Below are 14,084 nucleotides of genomic sequence, written 5' to 3' on the forward strand. Positions count from 1 at the left end.
GGACTTGTGAGTGTTTCTAACCATGAAGTAGAGATGAGGTCAGGCTTGGGGAATTTCCCAGATGGCTTAGAGGACCCTGGAGCTTTTCTGGCCAGACCAGAAACCCACCTCAGAGCCAGCCAGCCCTCATCCTGAGACAATTCCCAACCCCACCCCAGCCGTCCAGCTATGAGTGGGGGGAAGCATGGGACCCTCAAGGGGCTACTTGGCTGGGTTTGCGGTTGGACCAGAGCTTGGAGAGCAGGACTGGGCACCGCGGGCTGTGGCCTTCCTGGGCTGTGTCCTGGAGAGCCACCCAGTGTGGCTGAGGTCAGTGGGGGTCTGGATAGTTAAGGGGTGGGGTGTCTAAACTAGATGGGCCTCTGGGAGTCACCCTGAGAGGCTCAAAACTGGGATGCGGAAGGCAGGGTGAGAACAGGAGCCAAGGGGAGACCAGCAGGGCAGTGGGGCTTCCGGGCTGTAGGATGAGAGGGGTAGAAGCCAGTCGGGGCACCTTCCTGTCCTGTGGTCTCCAGGAGACTGTAGGAAGTGGGGGGTCACCTTCGGGTGGTGTCTGCTGGATCTGTGTGAGCCTCCATTCCTCCTCTTCTGTGTCCCCGTGTGTCGCTATGAGTGTGAGACTGCTCTTCCCGACAGCCTCTGGGACAGTGCGTCCCAGCGATGGTCCCAGCAATGGCTAGAGCAAAGGGAAGATGCCTGCTGTGGGGAGCCCGTGTCAGAGCCGCAGTGCAGAGGAGCCCTCTCAGAACCGGCACCCAGGACAGTCGCACGGGAGGGGGGGCGGGTCTACAGTATCACCTCCCTCCCCCCTCCTTCTGCTGGGGGCCTTTTCCTGTGCTGGGGACTTGCGCACCAATGAGGGCCAGGCCCGTCACGTGGGTCTGACAGCTGGGGAGGGGGTGGCCCTGAGCAATGTGGTCCAGAGCCGGCCAGCCCCAGGAACTACAGGGTTGAGAGGCCCAGACCTGCTGCCCACACCTGAGGCCACGGGACTGGCTCCACCATGTTCTCTAGGAAGAAGCGAGAACTTATGAAAACCCCCTCTATTTCCAAAAAGAACCGCGCGGGGAGCCCCAACCCACAGTCTTCCTCAGGGGTGAGTGGAGCCCAGGACGGGCGGGGACTCGGGATGACACCCACAGCCCGTGGCCGCTGCTAGGCACAAGGTGCGATTACAGCATCATGCTGGGCCCCCGGTGGGGAACCCGCACCAGCTACAGTCCCCAACAGGCAGGATGGCAGGCGGCGCGAAGAGGCCTGAACCCGGGAGTCCGCTTGACGGTAGGGGTGGCCTTTGGCCGTCTTTACCAGGAATGACTCTGTCTGAGCAGTGGGCAGAGCGGGTACTGGAGCCCACGGGCGTGTTTGATTCTCTGGAAGTTGGGGTTGGAGCAATTTTAGGGTTCTGGAAGCCAATGGGGAAAAGGGTGTGGGATTGAGGTACAGGTGTGCAGGGCAGATTTAGAGGGTCTCTGAGTTTCTTCAGGACTTGAATATGCCTGCTGAGCTGTTGGGTGTTTGTAGAGTTTAGGGGTATCTCTACCGGGTCTGGGGGTGTGCAGGGATGCAGGGGCCTGATAACTCCTGATCCAGGTCTCAGGAGTTATCCATTTTCTGGAGAGTGGACACCCATGGAGAAGTCTGGGGTGGCTAGAAGGCAGGAGACCCACGAGGGCCCTCCCCACCCCCACCAGGAAGTGGGGTGCCCCTCCCTCCTGTGCCTATACAGGCCCCGCCCCAGGCTGTGGTTTGGGTAGGGACGGTTGTTTGTGAAAGCTAAAAAGAGGAGGATGTTGGGTAACAGGTGTAGGGGGGGAGAAGCTTTCAAATCTCTGCCCCCTGACCTCTGACACCATGAGTAAGTTCTGGGGAAACGGAGGCAGTTTTCAGGATAACGAATCCCCCTTGAAGCTGGGCAGTGGTGGCCCACGCTTTTAATTCCAGCACTCGGGAGGCAGAGGCAGGCAGATCTCTGTGAGTTCGAGGCCAGCATGGTCTACAAGAGCTAGTTCCAGGACAGCTAGGGATACACAGAAAAACCTGTCTCGAAAAACAAAACAAAAACAAAAACAAAAACAAAAAAAAAAAGAAAAGACTCCCCCTTGATTCTTCTCCCCTATACCCTCCCAGGAACTGTCCAAGAGGGAAGGTCCAGAGGCTTCCGGTCTGGAGCCACCAGCCACATCCCTGTCCACAGGGGCCAAGGCCACAGGCACACTCAAAAGACCCACCAGCCTGAGCCGCCATGCCAGTGCTGCCGGCTTCCCACTCTCAGGGGCTGCCACCTGGACCCTGGGCCGGGGATACCGAAGCCCCCTGTCTGCTGCCAGCCCTGGAGAGCCTCCCAGTGAGGGACCTTTCCCTGATGGTGTAGAAGACATCTCGACCCTGTTGGCTGATGTGGCCCGCTTTGCTGAGGGCTTGGAGAAACTCAAGGAGTTTGTGCTGCGAGATGGTGAGAATTCCTGACTGGCACTGTTTAAACAGGAGAGGGGCAAGCTTTGCGTCCCAGCACTGAGGCAGGAGACCTCTGTGAGTTCCATGTCAGCCAGAGTTACACAGTGAGACCCTGTCTCAAAAGGGGAAAAAAAAGAAAGAATAGAAAAAGAACAGAATAAAAAAAGAAAAAGATGAAAAAGAAAGAAAGAAGGAGAGGGCCACGAGGAGGCTTCAAATAAGTTGCAGGAAGAAGTGTTCGCATCAACTCGGTTCTGAGGGATTTGTAGGACCGACAGGGGGAATGCCTTAGGCTGCAGAGGCTGAAGGACCTTGGGTGCAATGTTGTGGGCGCGGGGGAACTCGGAAGGTGTTAAGGCAGAGGGCAGAGCACTCACTGGGAGTGAGTGGCCCAAGGCCTAAGGTTCCGTTTTCTCCCGCACGCGGTTGCTGACGGCTCGGTTTCCTCCAGAGTTATTTTCACCTCCTTCCTGTTTGTCTCCAGCAGCCCAGAGAGATGGGTCAGGCACCAGCCTCAGCGCCCCCACTAGCTGCTCCCCGGAAACCACACGTCAGCGCTGTACCCAGCGCCCAACCCCACTCCCCCTCAACCTCCCCACCGCACAGACACAGGGAGATCGAGACCTGGGCCCCGCCTTACGGGAGGGGGGGCTTCAAGGCGGCTCCCAGAGAGGATGGGAGCAGCCGGTCTCCGGAGAGGGGGCTGAGTCTGCTTTTCTGGGGAAGCCCTAATCTACTGGCCTTCCGCACCCAAGCATCCTTGGATGTTGGCCTGGAGCGCGAGGTCACCGGCTGGCTGTGACCCCAAGCCTTAGCAGGACGTGGATCACCAGTGTACCCGCCTCTGGGGCTGGGTTTCTCTAAACAGGACAGGAACACAACCCCCAGATAGTCGTCAAGGTGCATTTGAGACAGCAACTGGCCACCGCGAGGCCCTTTCTCTGGAGCCTTCTCGTGCACTGGACTTCCAACTCTGAGCCTCAGTTTCCCCGCAAACCCCACACTCATTTGCAGCCAAATTCCTCCTCCTCCACGGTTAGGAAACGGCCTTGCGCGGGCCTATGGAGCATAGGGGGTGGGACTGTTCCCAGAAGGAGGCGGGGCCTGACGACCGGCTTAAGCCGGTTTGGCTGTTGGCCAGCGGTCTGAAGACCCCAGACGCTCAGGACCCGGGTCCCTGGGCCACACACTAGCATCCGTCCTTTCCTGCATCCCTGAGCCATGTGTGTCTGTGGGATGTTGCGCCCGGTGCTGGACCACGGCCCCCAGCGCTGCCAAACGGGGTCCCAAGGTGAGAGGACAGTGCAAGGTGTGGGTTGCCCTACCCAGGGCCGGGACCGCGCACACGCACGCACACGTGCGTGCTCAAGGTCTTTGCACGGCCCCCAGAGGTGGCCAGGGACTCCGCGCTCCTCTCGGCTGCATCCCGGGTGTCATCACGCTTCGAAGGAGGCCTATGCGTGGAGCTGCAGGGACCCCGGCGACCCAAAGGGGTTCGTGCGTGCCTGCCTAGAACGTCCCAGGAGGCAGCGCAGCTTCCCAGTCCTCCGCCTCCCATTCTGGCCACAAAAATGTGGAGGGCATCGCCTCCAGGGTGGCATTCCGCGGGGCCTGGTGCTGCAGAAAACCAGGGAGCATTTCCAGGTTCTGTCTGGAGGATCTCCTGTCCTCAGTGCCCTGTCATCTTGCCAAGGGCTTGTGCTTGCTCGAACTGTGCGGTGGAAAACCCCTCCTTCCGATTTTGTACCTTTGAGGACAGAGGCGAGAGGACTGAGGTGTCACGGGCCTGTCATCCCAGGCAGGGTCCTTCTAGGGCTGTGGCACAGGGAGAGCCGTGTGACCATTAGCAAATGGCTTTTGCTCTTTGGTTTGGTTTGGTTTGGGTTTTGGAGACAGGCTTTCTCTTGTAGCCCTGGCTGTCCTCGAACTCACTCTGTAGACCAGGCTGGCCTCGAACTCATAGAGATCCGCTTGCCTCTGCCTCCCGAGTGCTGGGATTAAAGGTGTGCACCACGGGCCAGCAGCCTGTCTTTCACTCTTTGAGCCTCGCCTTCCATGTCTGCAGTAAGAACGGGGAGGTGACACTACCTCCCTCCGGTTGGAACGCTGGGAGAGGGTGAAATTAACAGAGTTGCTTGGGGAAACCTCTGCCTCATTCCCCCCCCCCCACCTCACCTCTGGGAAGATTGGAGCCAGTCCCTTCCTTCTTAGCCACGCTCGCTCACTCTACCCTGCAGACCTCCTTGAGGCCCGCCGGCCCCTGGCCCATGAGTGCCTAGGCGAAGCCCTGCGCGTGATGCGCCAGGTCATCTCCAGATACCCACTCCTGAACACCGTGGAGACGCTCACAGCTGCCGGCACGCTCATTGCCAAGGTCAAAGGTCAGCCAGGGAAAGGCTTACAGGAGGGGAGTATCTTTAGCTGGGTTTTGCAGGGTGCATAGGGATTTGATGAAGCCTTCGTACCTCCTCTCCGCCCCTCAGCTTTTCATTACGAGAGCAACAACGAAGCGGATAAACGGGAGTTTGAGAAGGCCCTGGAGACCATCGCTGTGTCCTTCAGCTGCACGTGAGCCCGGGACCGTGGGGGCACAGTGGGGTCGGGGAGTAGAGCTCGTGAACCTCTGGAACGACACCCGCATCCCACCCTGTAGTGTCTCTGAGTTCCTTTTGGGTGAAGTGGACAGCAGTACCCTTCTGGCCGTGCCCCCCGGGGACCCCAGCCAGGTAAGCGGAGGGCAGCCCACATGGGGAGCCATAGAGGGTGCCGGCAAAGAAGGGGCAGGGCAGAGGCTCCGCGTCCTGGAACGGGATGTTCTTCCTCACGCAGTCCATGGAGAACCTTTATGGACCCAGCAGCGAGGGGTCCCCGCCCGGTGTGGAGGAACCTGAGGAGGGTGAGTGCCTCTGGGGTGTGGGGGCCGCAGGACAGGGGTGGTGGCCATCGGGACTGAGCACTGTCCCCTCATAGGCTGCCTGCCCCCTAAGGAGGTGGACATCCTTCTGCAGCGCTGCGAGGGGGGCGTGGACGCCGCCCTACAGTACGCCAAAGACATGGCCAAGTACATGAAAGACCTCATCGGCTACCTGGACAAGCGGACCACTCTGGGTGAGGGGCGAGGAGATACCAGGACAGGGTTGTGGGGGGCCTGGGGAGGTCATTTCTGAAGCCTCATTCTGCACGCCCATCCCTGGCAGAGATGGAGTTTGCCAAAGGTCTACAGAAGATTGTCCACAGCTGCAGACAGAGCGTCACTCATGAGGTAGGCTGGGCTAAGCGGGTGGGGAAGGGGTATGTGAAGGATGTGTAGGAATTCGACGGCCCTGGCTGCTCCCTCCTACTGCTTCTGAAGATTTCTGTTGGGTTGCATGCTGGCCTGGTGACCCGCCGTCTCGCCCTGCAGCCCCACATGCCCCTCTTGTCCATCTACGCGCTGGCCCTGGAGCAGGATCTGGAGTTTGGTCATGGCATGGTGCAGGCCGTGGGCACACTGCAGACCCAGACGTTCATGCAGGTGGGCTGAGCCCCGGTGAGGTGGGCTGAGCCCGGGTGAGGTGGGCTGAGCCCCGGTGAGGTGGGCTGAGCCCCGTGAGGTGGGCTACTGGGTGGGGATGCCACTCACGGCCCAGTGCTCACGGTTCCTGTCCCTCTTAGCCCCTGACGCTGAGGCGGTTGGAGCATGAGAGACGCAGGAAGGAGATCAAAGAATCTTGGCACCGCGCACAGAGGAAGCTGGTAGGCCCAGGGATGGGTTTACAGCCACAGCACCCGGCTACACAGCATGTTCCCTGCGCTCCGCAGAGGAGGGAAACTGAGGCACAGTCTTGGACAAGTGTACACTCCATGTCTGTACACATTGGTTCCATTTTTCTTTGGGGCGATTTAAAGGCACGAAGGTGGCTGGGGTGATGACTCGTGGGGAAACATGGGGACCCCATGCGGCCAGCACTCACATAAAAGCCAGGCGTGGCAGTGTGCATGAGTGAACCCCAGCCCTGGGGCAGCAGGACGGGTGGATCCCAGGGGCTCTGTAGCCTGGTAACCGAACTGAATCAAAAGTACAAGGGGGGGGGGGCACAGGACAGGCCCAAAGGTGCACACCTTTAATCCCAGCACTCGGGAGGCAGAGGCAGGCGGATCTCTGGGAGTTCTAGGCCAGCCTGGTCTACAGAGTGAGTGCAGAACAGCTAGAGCTACGTAGAGACTCTCTCTCTCGCCATCAGATTTTAATTTCTTTTTATTATTTTTATTTAGTTTATTTGGTGGGGGTGGAGATACCGCAGCACACACCTGGAGGTCAGAGAACAACTTGTGAGCATCAGTTCTCTCCCCCACCCTACGGACCCAGAGATTTAGGTCCTTCATCGTGGGGCAAGTGCCTTTCTTTACCTGTTAAACCAGTGGTTCTCAGCCTTCCTGTGCTGTGGTGCTTACAGCCATAAAGAATTTTTGTGATTTCATCATTAATTTTGCTGTTATAATGAATCTCAATGTGAATATCTGATATGTCACCCCTGGGGAAGGAGACTTTTTTCATTTGTTTAGTTTTTTGAGTCAGGGTTTCTCTGTGTTGTTTCCCTTGGCTGTCCTGGAACTAGCTCTGTAGACCAGGCTGGCCTCAAACTCACAGAGATCCTCCTGCCTCTGCCTCCCAAGTGCTGGGATTAAAGGCTGCGCCACCGCTGCCAGGCTGGAGGTTTATAACCCAGGCTGAGTTTGAGCTCTGCCTCTGAGAAGCTGAGTCTCAGCTGGAGCCCTGGCCTTCGTGTTTAGGTTTCTGTCTTTCAGGCTGTGGGGTGCGGGCTTCCCCCACCCAGACCCGTTAGTTTCTGACTCAGTGTGTCTGGCCACCCCAGGGTGCTTGGCTTCCTGCCTGGGCGGCTCTGTTTTCATCCGGAAGACAGAAGTGAAACCTTCTGAGACCTGGCATGGGAGCCGGGAGATGACTCAGTTTGTGTTTCTATTCAGCTCCAAGTCGTGCCTCGGTTTCCCTGTGTGATCCCACGGCACGCACCCTCCCAAGTGTCCCCAGTCAAGGTCCCCTGCTGGTTGGGTGGGAACGTGGGGTCCTTGCTGGCGAGGAGGGGCAAAGGCTGCGCAGGCTGGAGCTCCTCTTTTCTCTTGCAGCAAGAGGCAGAGGCCAACCTGCGCAAGGCCAAGCAGGGCTACAAACAACGCTGCGAAGACCACGACAAAGCCCGGCTCCAGGTAGCCAAAGCCGAGGAGGAGCAACAGGGCACAGGCCCAGGAGCGGGGACTGCAGCCTCCAAGGCCCTGGACAAAAGGCGGCGGCTGGAGGAGGAGGCCAAAAACAAGGTGCCTTAGCAGGAGGGGCCTAGAAGACAAGACCTGGAGCAGGGGCCTCCCGGGGCCTTGCGCCTGCGCAGTTGCCACCTCCGGTCCTCTGTCCTTCCCACCACCTACGCCAGCTCCTTCTTACTATTTCTTTATTAATTTTTAACTGTACTGAGAATGAACCTCTGGGCCTTTCCACCTGTAAGTGCTCTGAACAACGCCCCCAGCCCCTCACTAGGGATTCTAGGCGGGGCTCTACCCCGACCACGCCCCCAGCCCCTCACTGGGGATTCTAGGCGAGGCTCTACCCTGACCACGCCCCCAGCCCTCACTGGGAATTCTAGGCGGGGCTCCACCCCGACCACGCCTCCGGCCCCCCTGGGGATTCTAGGCGGGGCTCCACCCTGACCACGCCCCCAGCCCCTCACTGGGATTCTAGGCGGAGGCTTCCCTCATGAGCCATGTCCTTGGTCCTCTTAAAATGTATCTAGAGACAGTCTCTCTAAATTTCCCAGGCTGTCCCTCCGCCTCCCTAGTTTCTGTGGAGACAGTTGTGCCCATCATGCGGGTTTCTTCTGGTATTTCTGTGTCAAAACCCTCACTGACCTTCGCCCCCTCAGGCCGAGGAGGCAATGGCCACTTATCGCACGTGCGTGGCGGACGCAAAGACACAGAAACAGGAGCTCGAGGACACAAAGGTGACAGCGCTGCGGCAGATCCAGGAGGTCATCAGGCAGAGTGATCAGACCATAAAGTCGGTGTGTGGCAGGCACTGGGCAGGCTGAGCTTGGAGAGGTGGCTGTGGGCGGTGTTTGGTGCGTGTGTGGATTCTAGTGGGGTGTTGGGGTGGGGCACGTCTCAGGGGTCATGGCTAGGACATATCTGCCTGTTACAAGTACAGCAGGGTCTCAGCCAGGTTAGGGTGGCCATGGAAGGTGTCCTGGGACGGGGGGGGGGGGGGGGCGGACTTGGAGGGGCAGAGTGCAGGGGGCTGGCCTGGTTAGTCCTTTGAAGGGTGTGGTTTAGCAGCTGGGGCGGTCAACAGGGAAAGCTTTCTGAGCTGCGGGGCTTAGAGGGCTGGAGGAGGGTCTGGTAGGTGCTGTACAATGGTGTGATTTAGGGACAGAAGGAGGAGCCGAGTGCCGTTCAGACATGGGGGAGTGAGCTGTGGGAGGGGCTTGTTGATGTGGGCGTGGCTACAGGCACAGCCACAGCCTCTGATGTCACACCCTGCTCCCCGCAGGCCACCATCTCCTATTACCAGCTGATGCACATGCAGACAGCTCCCCTGCCCGTGCACTTTCAGATGCTCTGCGAGAGCAGTAAGCTCTACGACCCGGGCCAACAGTATGCGTCGCACGTGCGTCAGTTGCAGCGAGGCGAGGAGCCCGATGTGCGCTACGACTTTGAGCCTCATGTCTCCGCCAACGCCTGGTACCTCCACTGGGTGCAGCCACACACTTGCAGTAGGGTGTGGGTGGTATGGCTCGGAGTGGGGGAGATCCTCTTACACCTCTCTCCCACCAGGTCCCCCATCATGCGTACACGGAAGGGCAGCTTCAACCCTGAGGATGCTACAGGACCCGAAGCTGCAGGCAGTCCCCCCGAGGAAGGTGGCGCCTCCGAGGGGGCTCCCAGCAAGGACCACAGGGGTGAGTGTGCACAGGTGGACAGAGCAGACGCTGCGTTCAGGTGGCCCGGCTTCCCCAAGTGGAGAGTCGTTCCTCATCCCTCTTTCCTCCCTCAGCTGGGCGTGGTCACCAGGTCCACAAATCCTGGCCTATCTCCATCTCAGACCCCGAAGTTGGCCTGGACGCCAGCTCAGGTAAAGAGGTGCCTGGGTGCATGTCACGTAGGGGAGTCCCTGGCCGGGCCAGCTGGTTCCACTGTCTAACACTGTTTCCCATTAGGGGACTTGAAGAAGTTCGATCGCACATCGTCCAGTGGGACCATGTCGTCCAGTGAGGAGCTGGTGGATCAGGAAGCTGGCTTGGTGGTCTCAGCCTTTGATTCAGGTGAGGGACCCCCAAAGGGACCGGAACAGTGGAAGGCGCATGAACATGATTTATCCAGCTGGCCTTTCCTCCTGTCCACAGCTGACCTCAATGGTATGGACCCTGAGTTACCTGTGGCCATGCCCAGTGGGCCCTTCCGCCACGTGGGGCTGTCCAAGGCGGCTCGCACACACCGACTTCGGAAGCTGCGCGCGCCGGCCAAGTGCAGAGAGTGCAATAGTTATGTGTACTTCCAGGGAGCTGAGTGCGAGGAGGTGTGTGGGGACCTGGCGCCCCGGGCCGGGTGCCGTGAGGATGGGGCTGGCGTGCACGCAGCTCTGGGCTTCATTCTCAGTTTCACAAAGAGTAGGCCTCGATGGTGCACCCCTGTCGGTCACCCCAGCTCCGGGGACGAGGACGTAGGAGGAGTTCAAGGTCCATCCTTGACTACATAACAAGTCCGGAGCCAGCCTGGGCTACGTGAGACCCTGCCTCAGAAAGATCAAAATGGACCGCAGAGGGCTGGGGAGGTTTTAGTCCGACGAGACCCCTCCAGGCCGAGGGCTTGGCGAGTGCAGAGGCGCTAGGGTTTCGGAAGGAGGCTGGAAGTGGGGCCTGGCCTTTACGATGGGCGTCTGGAAGAGCCCCATTTTGCTGTCTTCCAGTGCTGTCTGGCTTGTCACAAAAAGTGTTTGGAGACTCTGGCCATCCAGTGTGGCCACAAGAAGCTTCAGGGCCGCCTGCAGCTGTTTGGACAGGACTTCAGCCATGCAGCCCGCAGCACCCCTGATGGCGTGCCCTTCATTGTCAAAAAATGTGTCTGTGAGATTGAACGGCGGGCCCTACACACCAAGGTGAGGCCCTGGGACGGGAAGGGGGACAGGGAGCTGGTGCAAGGCCGGTTTGAGAGTGACTGTCGGCTCCCCAGGGGATCTACCGGGTCAACGGCGTGAAAACGCGCGTGGAGAAGCTGTGCCAGGCCTTTGAGAATGGCAAAGAGCTGGTGGAGATGTCTCAGGCCTCACCCCACGACATCAGCAATGTCCTAAAGCTGTACCTGCGGCAGGTGAGGGAAACTGGGGGCGTGGTCTGTGGGAGGGGAGGGGCGTGGCCAAGTTGGAGCAAGGACCTGAGGGAAGTCAGGGGCTGCAGGGGAGGGGCCCCAAGTGTGAGTTTAGGGTGGTGGGTTGGAGTGGTATCGCGGGTGGGAGAGGGTCACAGCCCGTGCTAATAGACGTGGCAAGAGCTGGGTGGTGTGGCTATGGAAGGCCGGCATCCACAGGGGCCTAGCAGCATCTCGGCTTTGTGCCGGAGGGTGTGGCTATGTGGGAGAGCTAGGAGCAGCGAAGGTCTGAGACAGGGACAAGGGACCTGGTGGACTCAGACACTGCGGTGGGTGGGCCCCTAGTGTGATGGGCGTGGTCATCTGGGCAGGCGCTCGAATCAGGGTCTGAGCTGGTGAGTGTGGCTAGGGGTGATGGGTACAGAGGCGGGGCTGAGTTAGGCTTGATCTATTAGGGGTGGCTAAGGCTAATGGACAAGGCCTTAAGGCCGTAGTGGGTGGGCCCTAATTTCGGGGCTCGCCCAGAGCCTGGCAGGGGCCTGGCCGCGTCAGGTGCTCACCCTTGCCAGGCCAGGCCTGTGACCTCTATCTGAATGTGTCATCCTGTAGCTGCCGGAGCCCCTCATCTCTTTTCGCTTTTACCATGAGCTGGTGGGGCTAGCCAAGGAGAGCCTAAAGGCAGAGGCTGAGGCCAAGGCTGCGAGCCGGGGCCGGCAGGACGGGTCCGAGAGTGACGCCGCAGCCTTAGCCATGGTCGGCCGCCTGCGTGAGCTCATGCGGGACTTGCCTGCGGAAAACCGGGCCACACTGTTGTACCTGCTGAGGCACCTACGAAGGTGAGGTCCCCGGCAGGGAGCAGAGCTGGCTGGGGGTCCCTGGAAACACCCACTCACATCCATCCCTGACTGCTCCCCACTCCAGGATCGTGGAAGTGGAGCAGGACAATAAGATGACCCCTGGGAACCTGGGCATCGTTTTCGGGCCCACGCTGCTGCGGCCGCGGCCCACGGAAGCCACCGTGTCCCTCTCCTCCCTGGTAGACTACCCGCACCAGGCCCGTGTCATTGAGACTCTGATTGTCCACTATGGCCTGGTCTTTGAGGAGGAGCCAGAGGAGGTACCTGGCGGCCAGGTAAAGAAAACTATGGGTGGTGACACACGACATGATGGGTGGGTACAGGTCAGTAGTAGAGCGCCAGCCTAGCCTACAGGAACCCGAGTCCACCCCCAGCACCAGGAAACCAGGCTGCTTTGTGGGTCTCTCATCCCAGCACTCAGAGGTGGAGGAAGGTCCAGGAGTTCAAGGCCATCCTCAGCCACAGAACAAGTCTGAAGCTAGCCTGGGCTACATGAGAACCTTATGTACCTATATCTGAAAAACAAAAGCATCTTTAATCCCAGCACTGGAGAGGCTGGGCAGGCAGATCTCTGTGAGCTCCAGACCAGCCATGAGACCTTATCTCAAAAAAGTAAATTATTAAAAAATGTAAAAATCTAAACCAGGTGATGGTGGCGCATGCCTTTAATCCAGCACTCTGGAGGCAGAGGCGGGCGGATATCCGAAGACAGCCTGGTCTACAAGAGCTAGTTCCGGGACAGGCCCCAAAGCTACAGAGAAGGAAGGAAGGAGGGAGGGAGGAAGGAGGGAGGGAGGAAGGAAGGTTGACAGGATGGAAGTGGAGTGGGGCCTGCTAGAGCCAGCCCACCCCTAACACCTTCCCACAATTCAGGAGGGGGCATCCACCCAGTGTGCCCAACTGGAGACTGCTGAGGGCCTTGTCTTCCCCCTGCAGGAGGCTGAGGATGGAGGCCGAGGTGAGTGGCAGAGGGACCCGCAGGCCCTGACTAGTGGGTGTGGGCAGACAGCTCAGGCTATGTCAGTGTGGTGACATCTTGTCCATATACTGACTTTTTTCTTTACTGTGTTGGTGACCGCCTACCCAAGGGAGGGCCAGTGAGGGAAAGCAGGCTGGGATGTTGTTGGAGTCCAAGGCGGCTGAGCCTTGGCCACAGACGTTTCTGTCCACTGTGTCTTTTGGGTTCTGCTCTGTTTTTGGTCTGTCGTCTCTGTGTTTTTATGTTTCTCCTCATCCCTCTCTCTGCATCCCTTTTTCTCGGCCACAGAATCCCGAATGGCGTCCAATGACTCAGACTCGGAGCTGGAAGAGGCCTCTGACCCACTGTCATCCTCAGACGCCAGCGCCCTGCACCGCCTCAGTTTCCTGGAGCAGCCGGAGGTGGAGGCAGGTCTGGAGGAAGGTCCCCAGAGCCGCAGTGGCAGCGAGGAGCAACTGGAGGGTGGAGACCCAGGCCAGCAGCTGTGGGCCTTCAACACCAACCAGTCCAACAACACGGCACGGGTCCCTCTGCCTGCCATGCGGCTCCGAGGGGGGCAGATTACATATGGCACCAGTGGGGACCGGCGGCCACAGTTTGTCTGAACTGGGTCGTGATGGTGGCGACTGTCAGCCACTGCCAACCACTGTAAGGGTGACTAAGGCCCCTTGACTGGGAGGGCTGGTTTCTCAGAACACTGAGAAAGGAACTTCAGGGCGCTCTGGTACCCTGGCACTGTCGGGTGTGGCCTGACTCGGCTGGGCATTGGTCCCAGATGGAGTGAGCCTGTGCAGATGCAGCAGCTGGATTCCCATGGTCCCCTCATTGCTCCTGTGGTCCCCATCAGCCCAGGGTGCAAGCCACACCCTTCTTGGTCATTCTGGATGGGCGCCCACTCAGGACACCGTGTAGTGGTGCAGGCGTGGCTTCTGTGTGCGGAACTGGGGCAGCTCTGGTGTCGGGATTCTTGCAGAAAGCTAAGCACAGATAGCGAAGAGCTGAGGGTACAGTGGGCCTCTCCCCAGGTGCAGTGGATTAGTTTTTCACATGCACCCCCTTTTTGCTTGAAATAAAGTTCTTAACCAACCGAGCCGCAGGACCGGTGTGATATCATTTTGTCTCTCAGATGGGGTCTTGCTTTGTAGCCCTGGCTGTTGTGGAGCTCCCCATGTAAACAGGTTGGCTTGGAACTCACAGGGACCTGCCTACTTCCTACCCACTGGGATTAAAGACTTGTGCCACCACAGCCGGCTGCATCTTATTTCACTTGTTTGTGCTCCCCTGCCCCTCTACGACAGGGTTTCTCTGTAGACCAGGCTGGCCTCTTGCCTCTGGGGCCAAAGGTGTGCACCAACCACATCAGGCGTTGTTTCTTGCTACACACTACATTTTAACTGTATCTTTGCAGTTCTGGGAAAGGATTCCTCTCCTGTGGAGCT

The 14,084-nt window shown here is 59.0% G+C and overlaps 1 protein-coding gene across 5 annotated transcripts; it reads left to right on the plus strand.

The window, feature by feature from the left end:
* The first annotated feature begins 32 nt into the window (after window positions 1-32).
* Arhgap45 (Rho GTPase activating protein 45) lies at window positions 33-13,735 on the plus strand. Of its 5 annotated transcripts, none has more exons than XM_057773051.1 (24): window positions 33-309; window positions 1,015-1,281; window positions 2,131-2,455; window positions 4,695-4,838; window positions 4,941-5,025; window positions 5,111-5,183; window positions 5,287-5,353; window positions 5,428-5,565; window positions 5,655-5,719; window positions 5,861-5,971; window positions 6,112-6,192; window positions 7,585-7,773; window positions 8,373-8,510; window positions 8,996-9,186; window positions 9,280-9,404; window positions 9,500-9,577; window positions 9,663-9,767; window positions 9,849-10,021; window positions 10,412-10,600; window positions 10,675-10,812; window positions 11,419-11,645; window positions 11,731-11,941; window positions 12,540-12,624; window positions 12,934-13,735. In XM_057773051.1, exons 1-24 carry the CDS (start codon window positions 169-171, stop codon window positions 13,248-13,250), a joined length of 3,663 nt encoding a protein of 1,220 aa, XP_057629034.1. In that variant the 5' UTR covers window positions 33-168; the 3' UTR covers window positions 13,251-13,735. The 5 variants fall into 5 exon arrangements, with proteins under 5 accessions (XP_057629034.1, XP_057629035.1, XP_057629038.1 ...); XM_057773052.1 differs by having other exon boundaries at window positions 8,373-8,450; XM_057773053.1 differs by having other exon boundaries at window positions 56-309; window positions 1,015-1,096.
* The last annotated feature ends 349 nt before the right edge of the window (window positions 13,736-14,084 follow it).

The sequence above is a fragment of the Chionomys nivalis genome, chromosome 6 (assembly GCF_950005125.1).
Source record: "Chionomys nivalis chromosome 6, mChiNiv1.1, whole genome shotgun sequence".
In the NCBI taxonomy this organism is placed as follows: Eukaryota; Metazoa; Chordata; class Mammalia; order Rodentia; family Cricetidae; genus Chionomys; species Chionomys nivalis.

What these genes read in the sequence shown, in the direction of transcription:
- Arhgap45 (XM_057773051.1), top strand. Translation starts at nt 169, where the DNA reads ATGAGTGGGGGGAAGCATGGGACCCTCAAGGGGCTACTTGGCTGGGTT. An exon ending in AGCCACCCAGTGTGGCTGAG is followed by an intron (nt 310 to 1,014) that starts GTCAGTGGGGGT and finishes CATGTTCTCTAG; the next exon opens with GAAGAAGCGAGAACTTATGA. An exon ending in GGCGGGCCCTACACACCAAG is followed by an intron (nt 10,601 to 10,674) that starts GTGAGGCCCTGG and finishes TCGGCTCCCCAG; the next exon opens with GGGATCTACCGGGTCAACGG.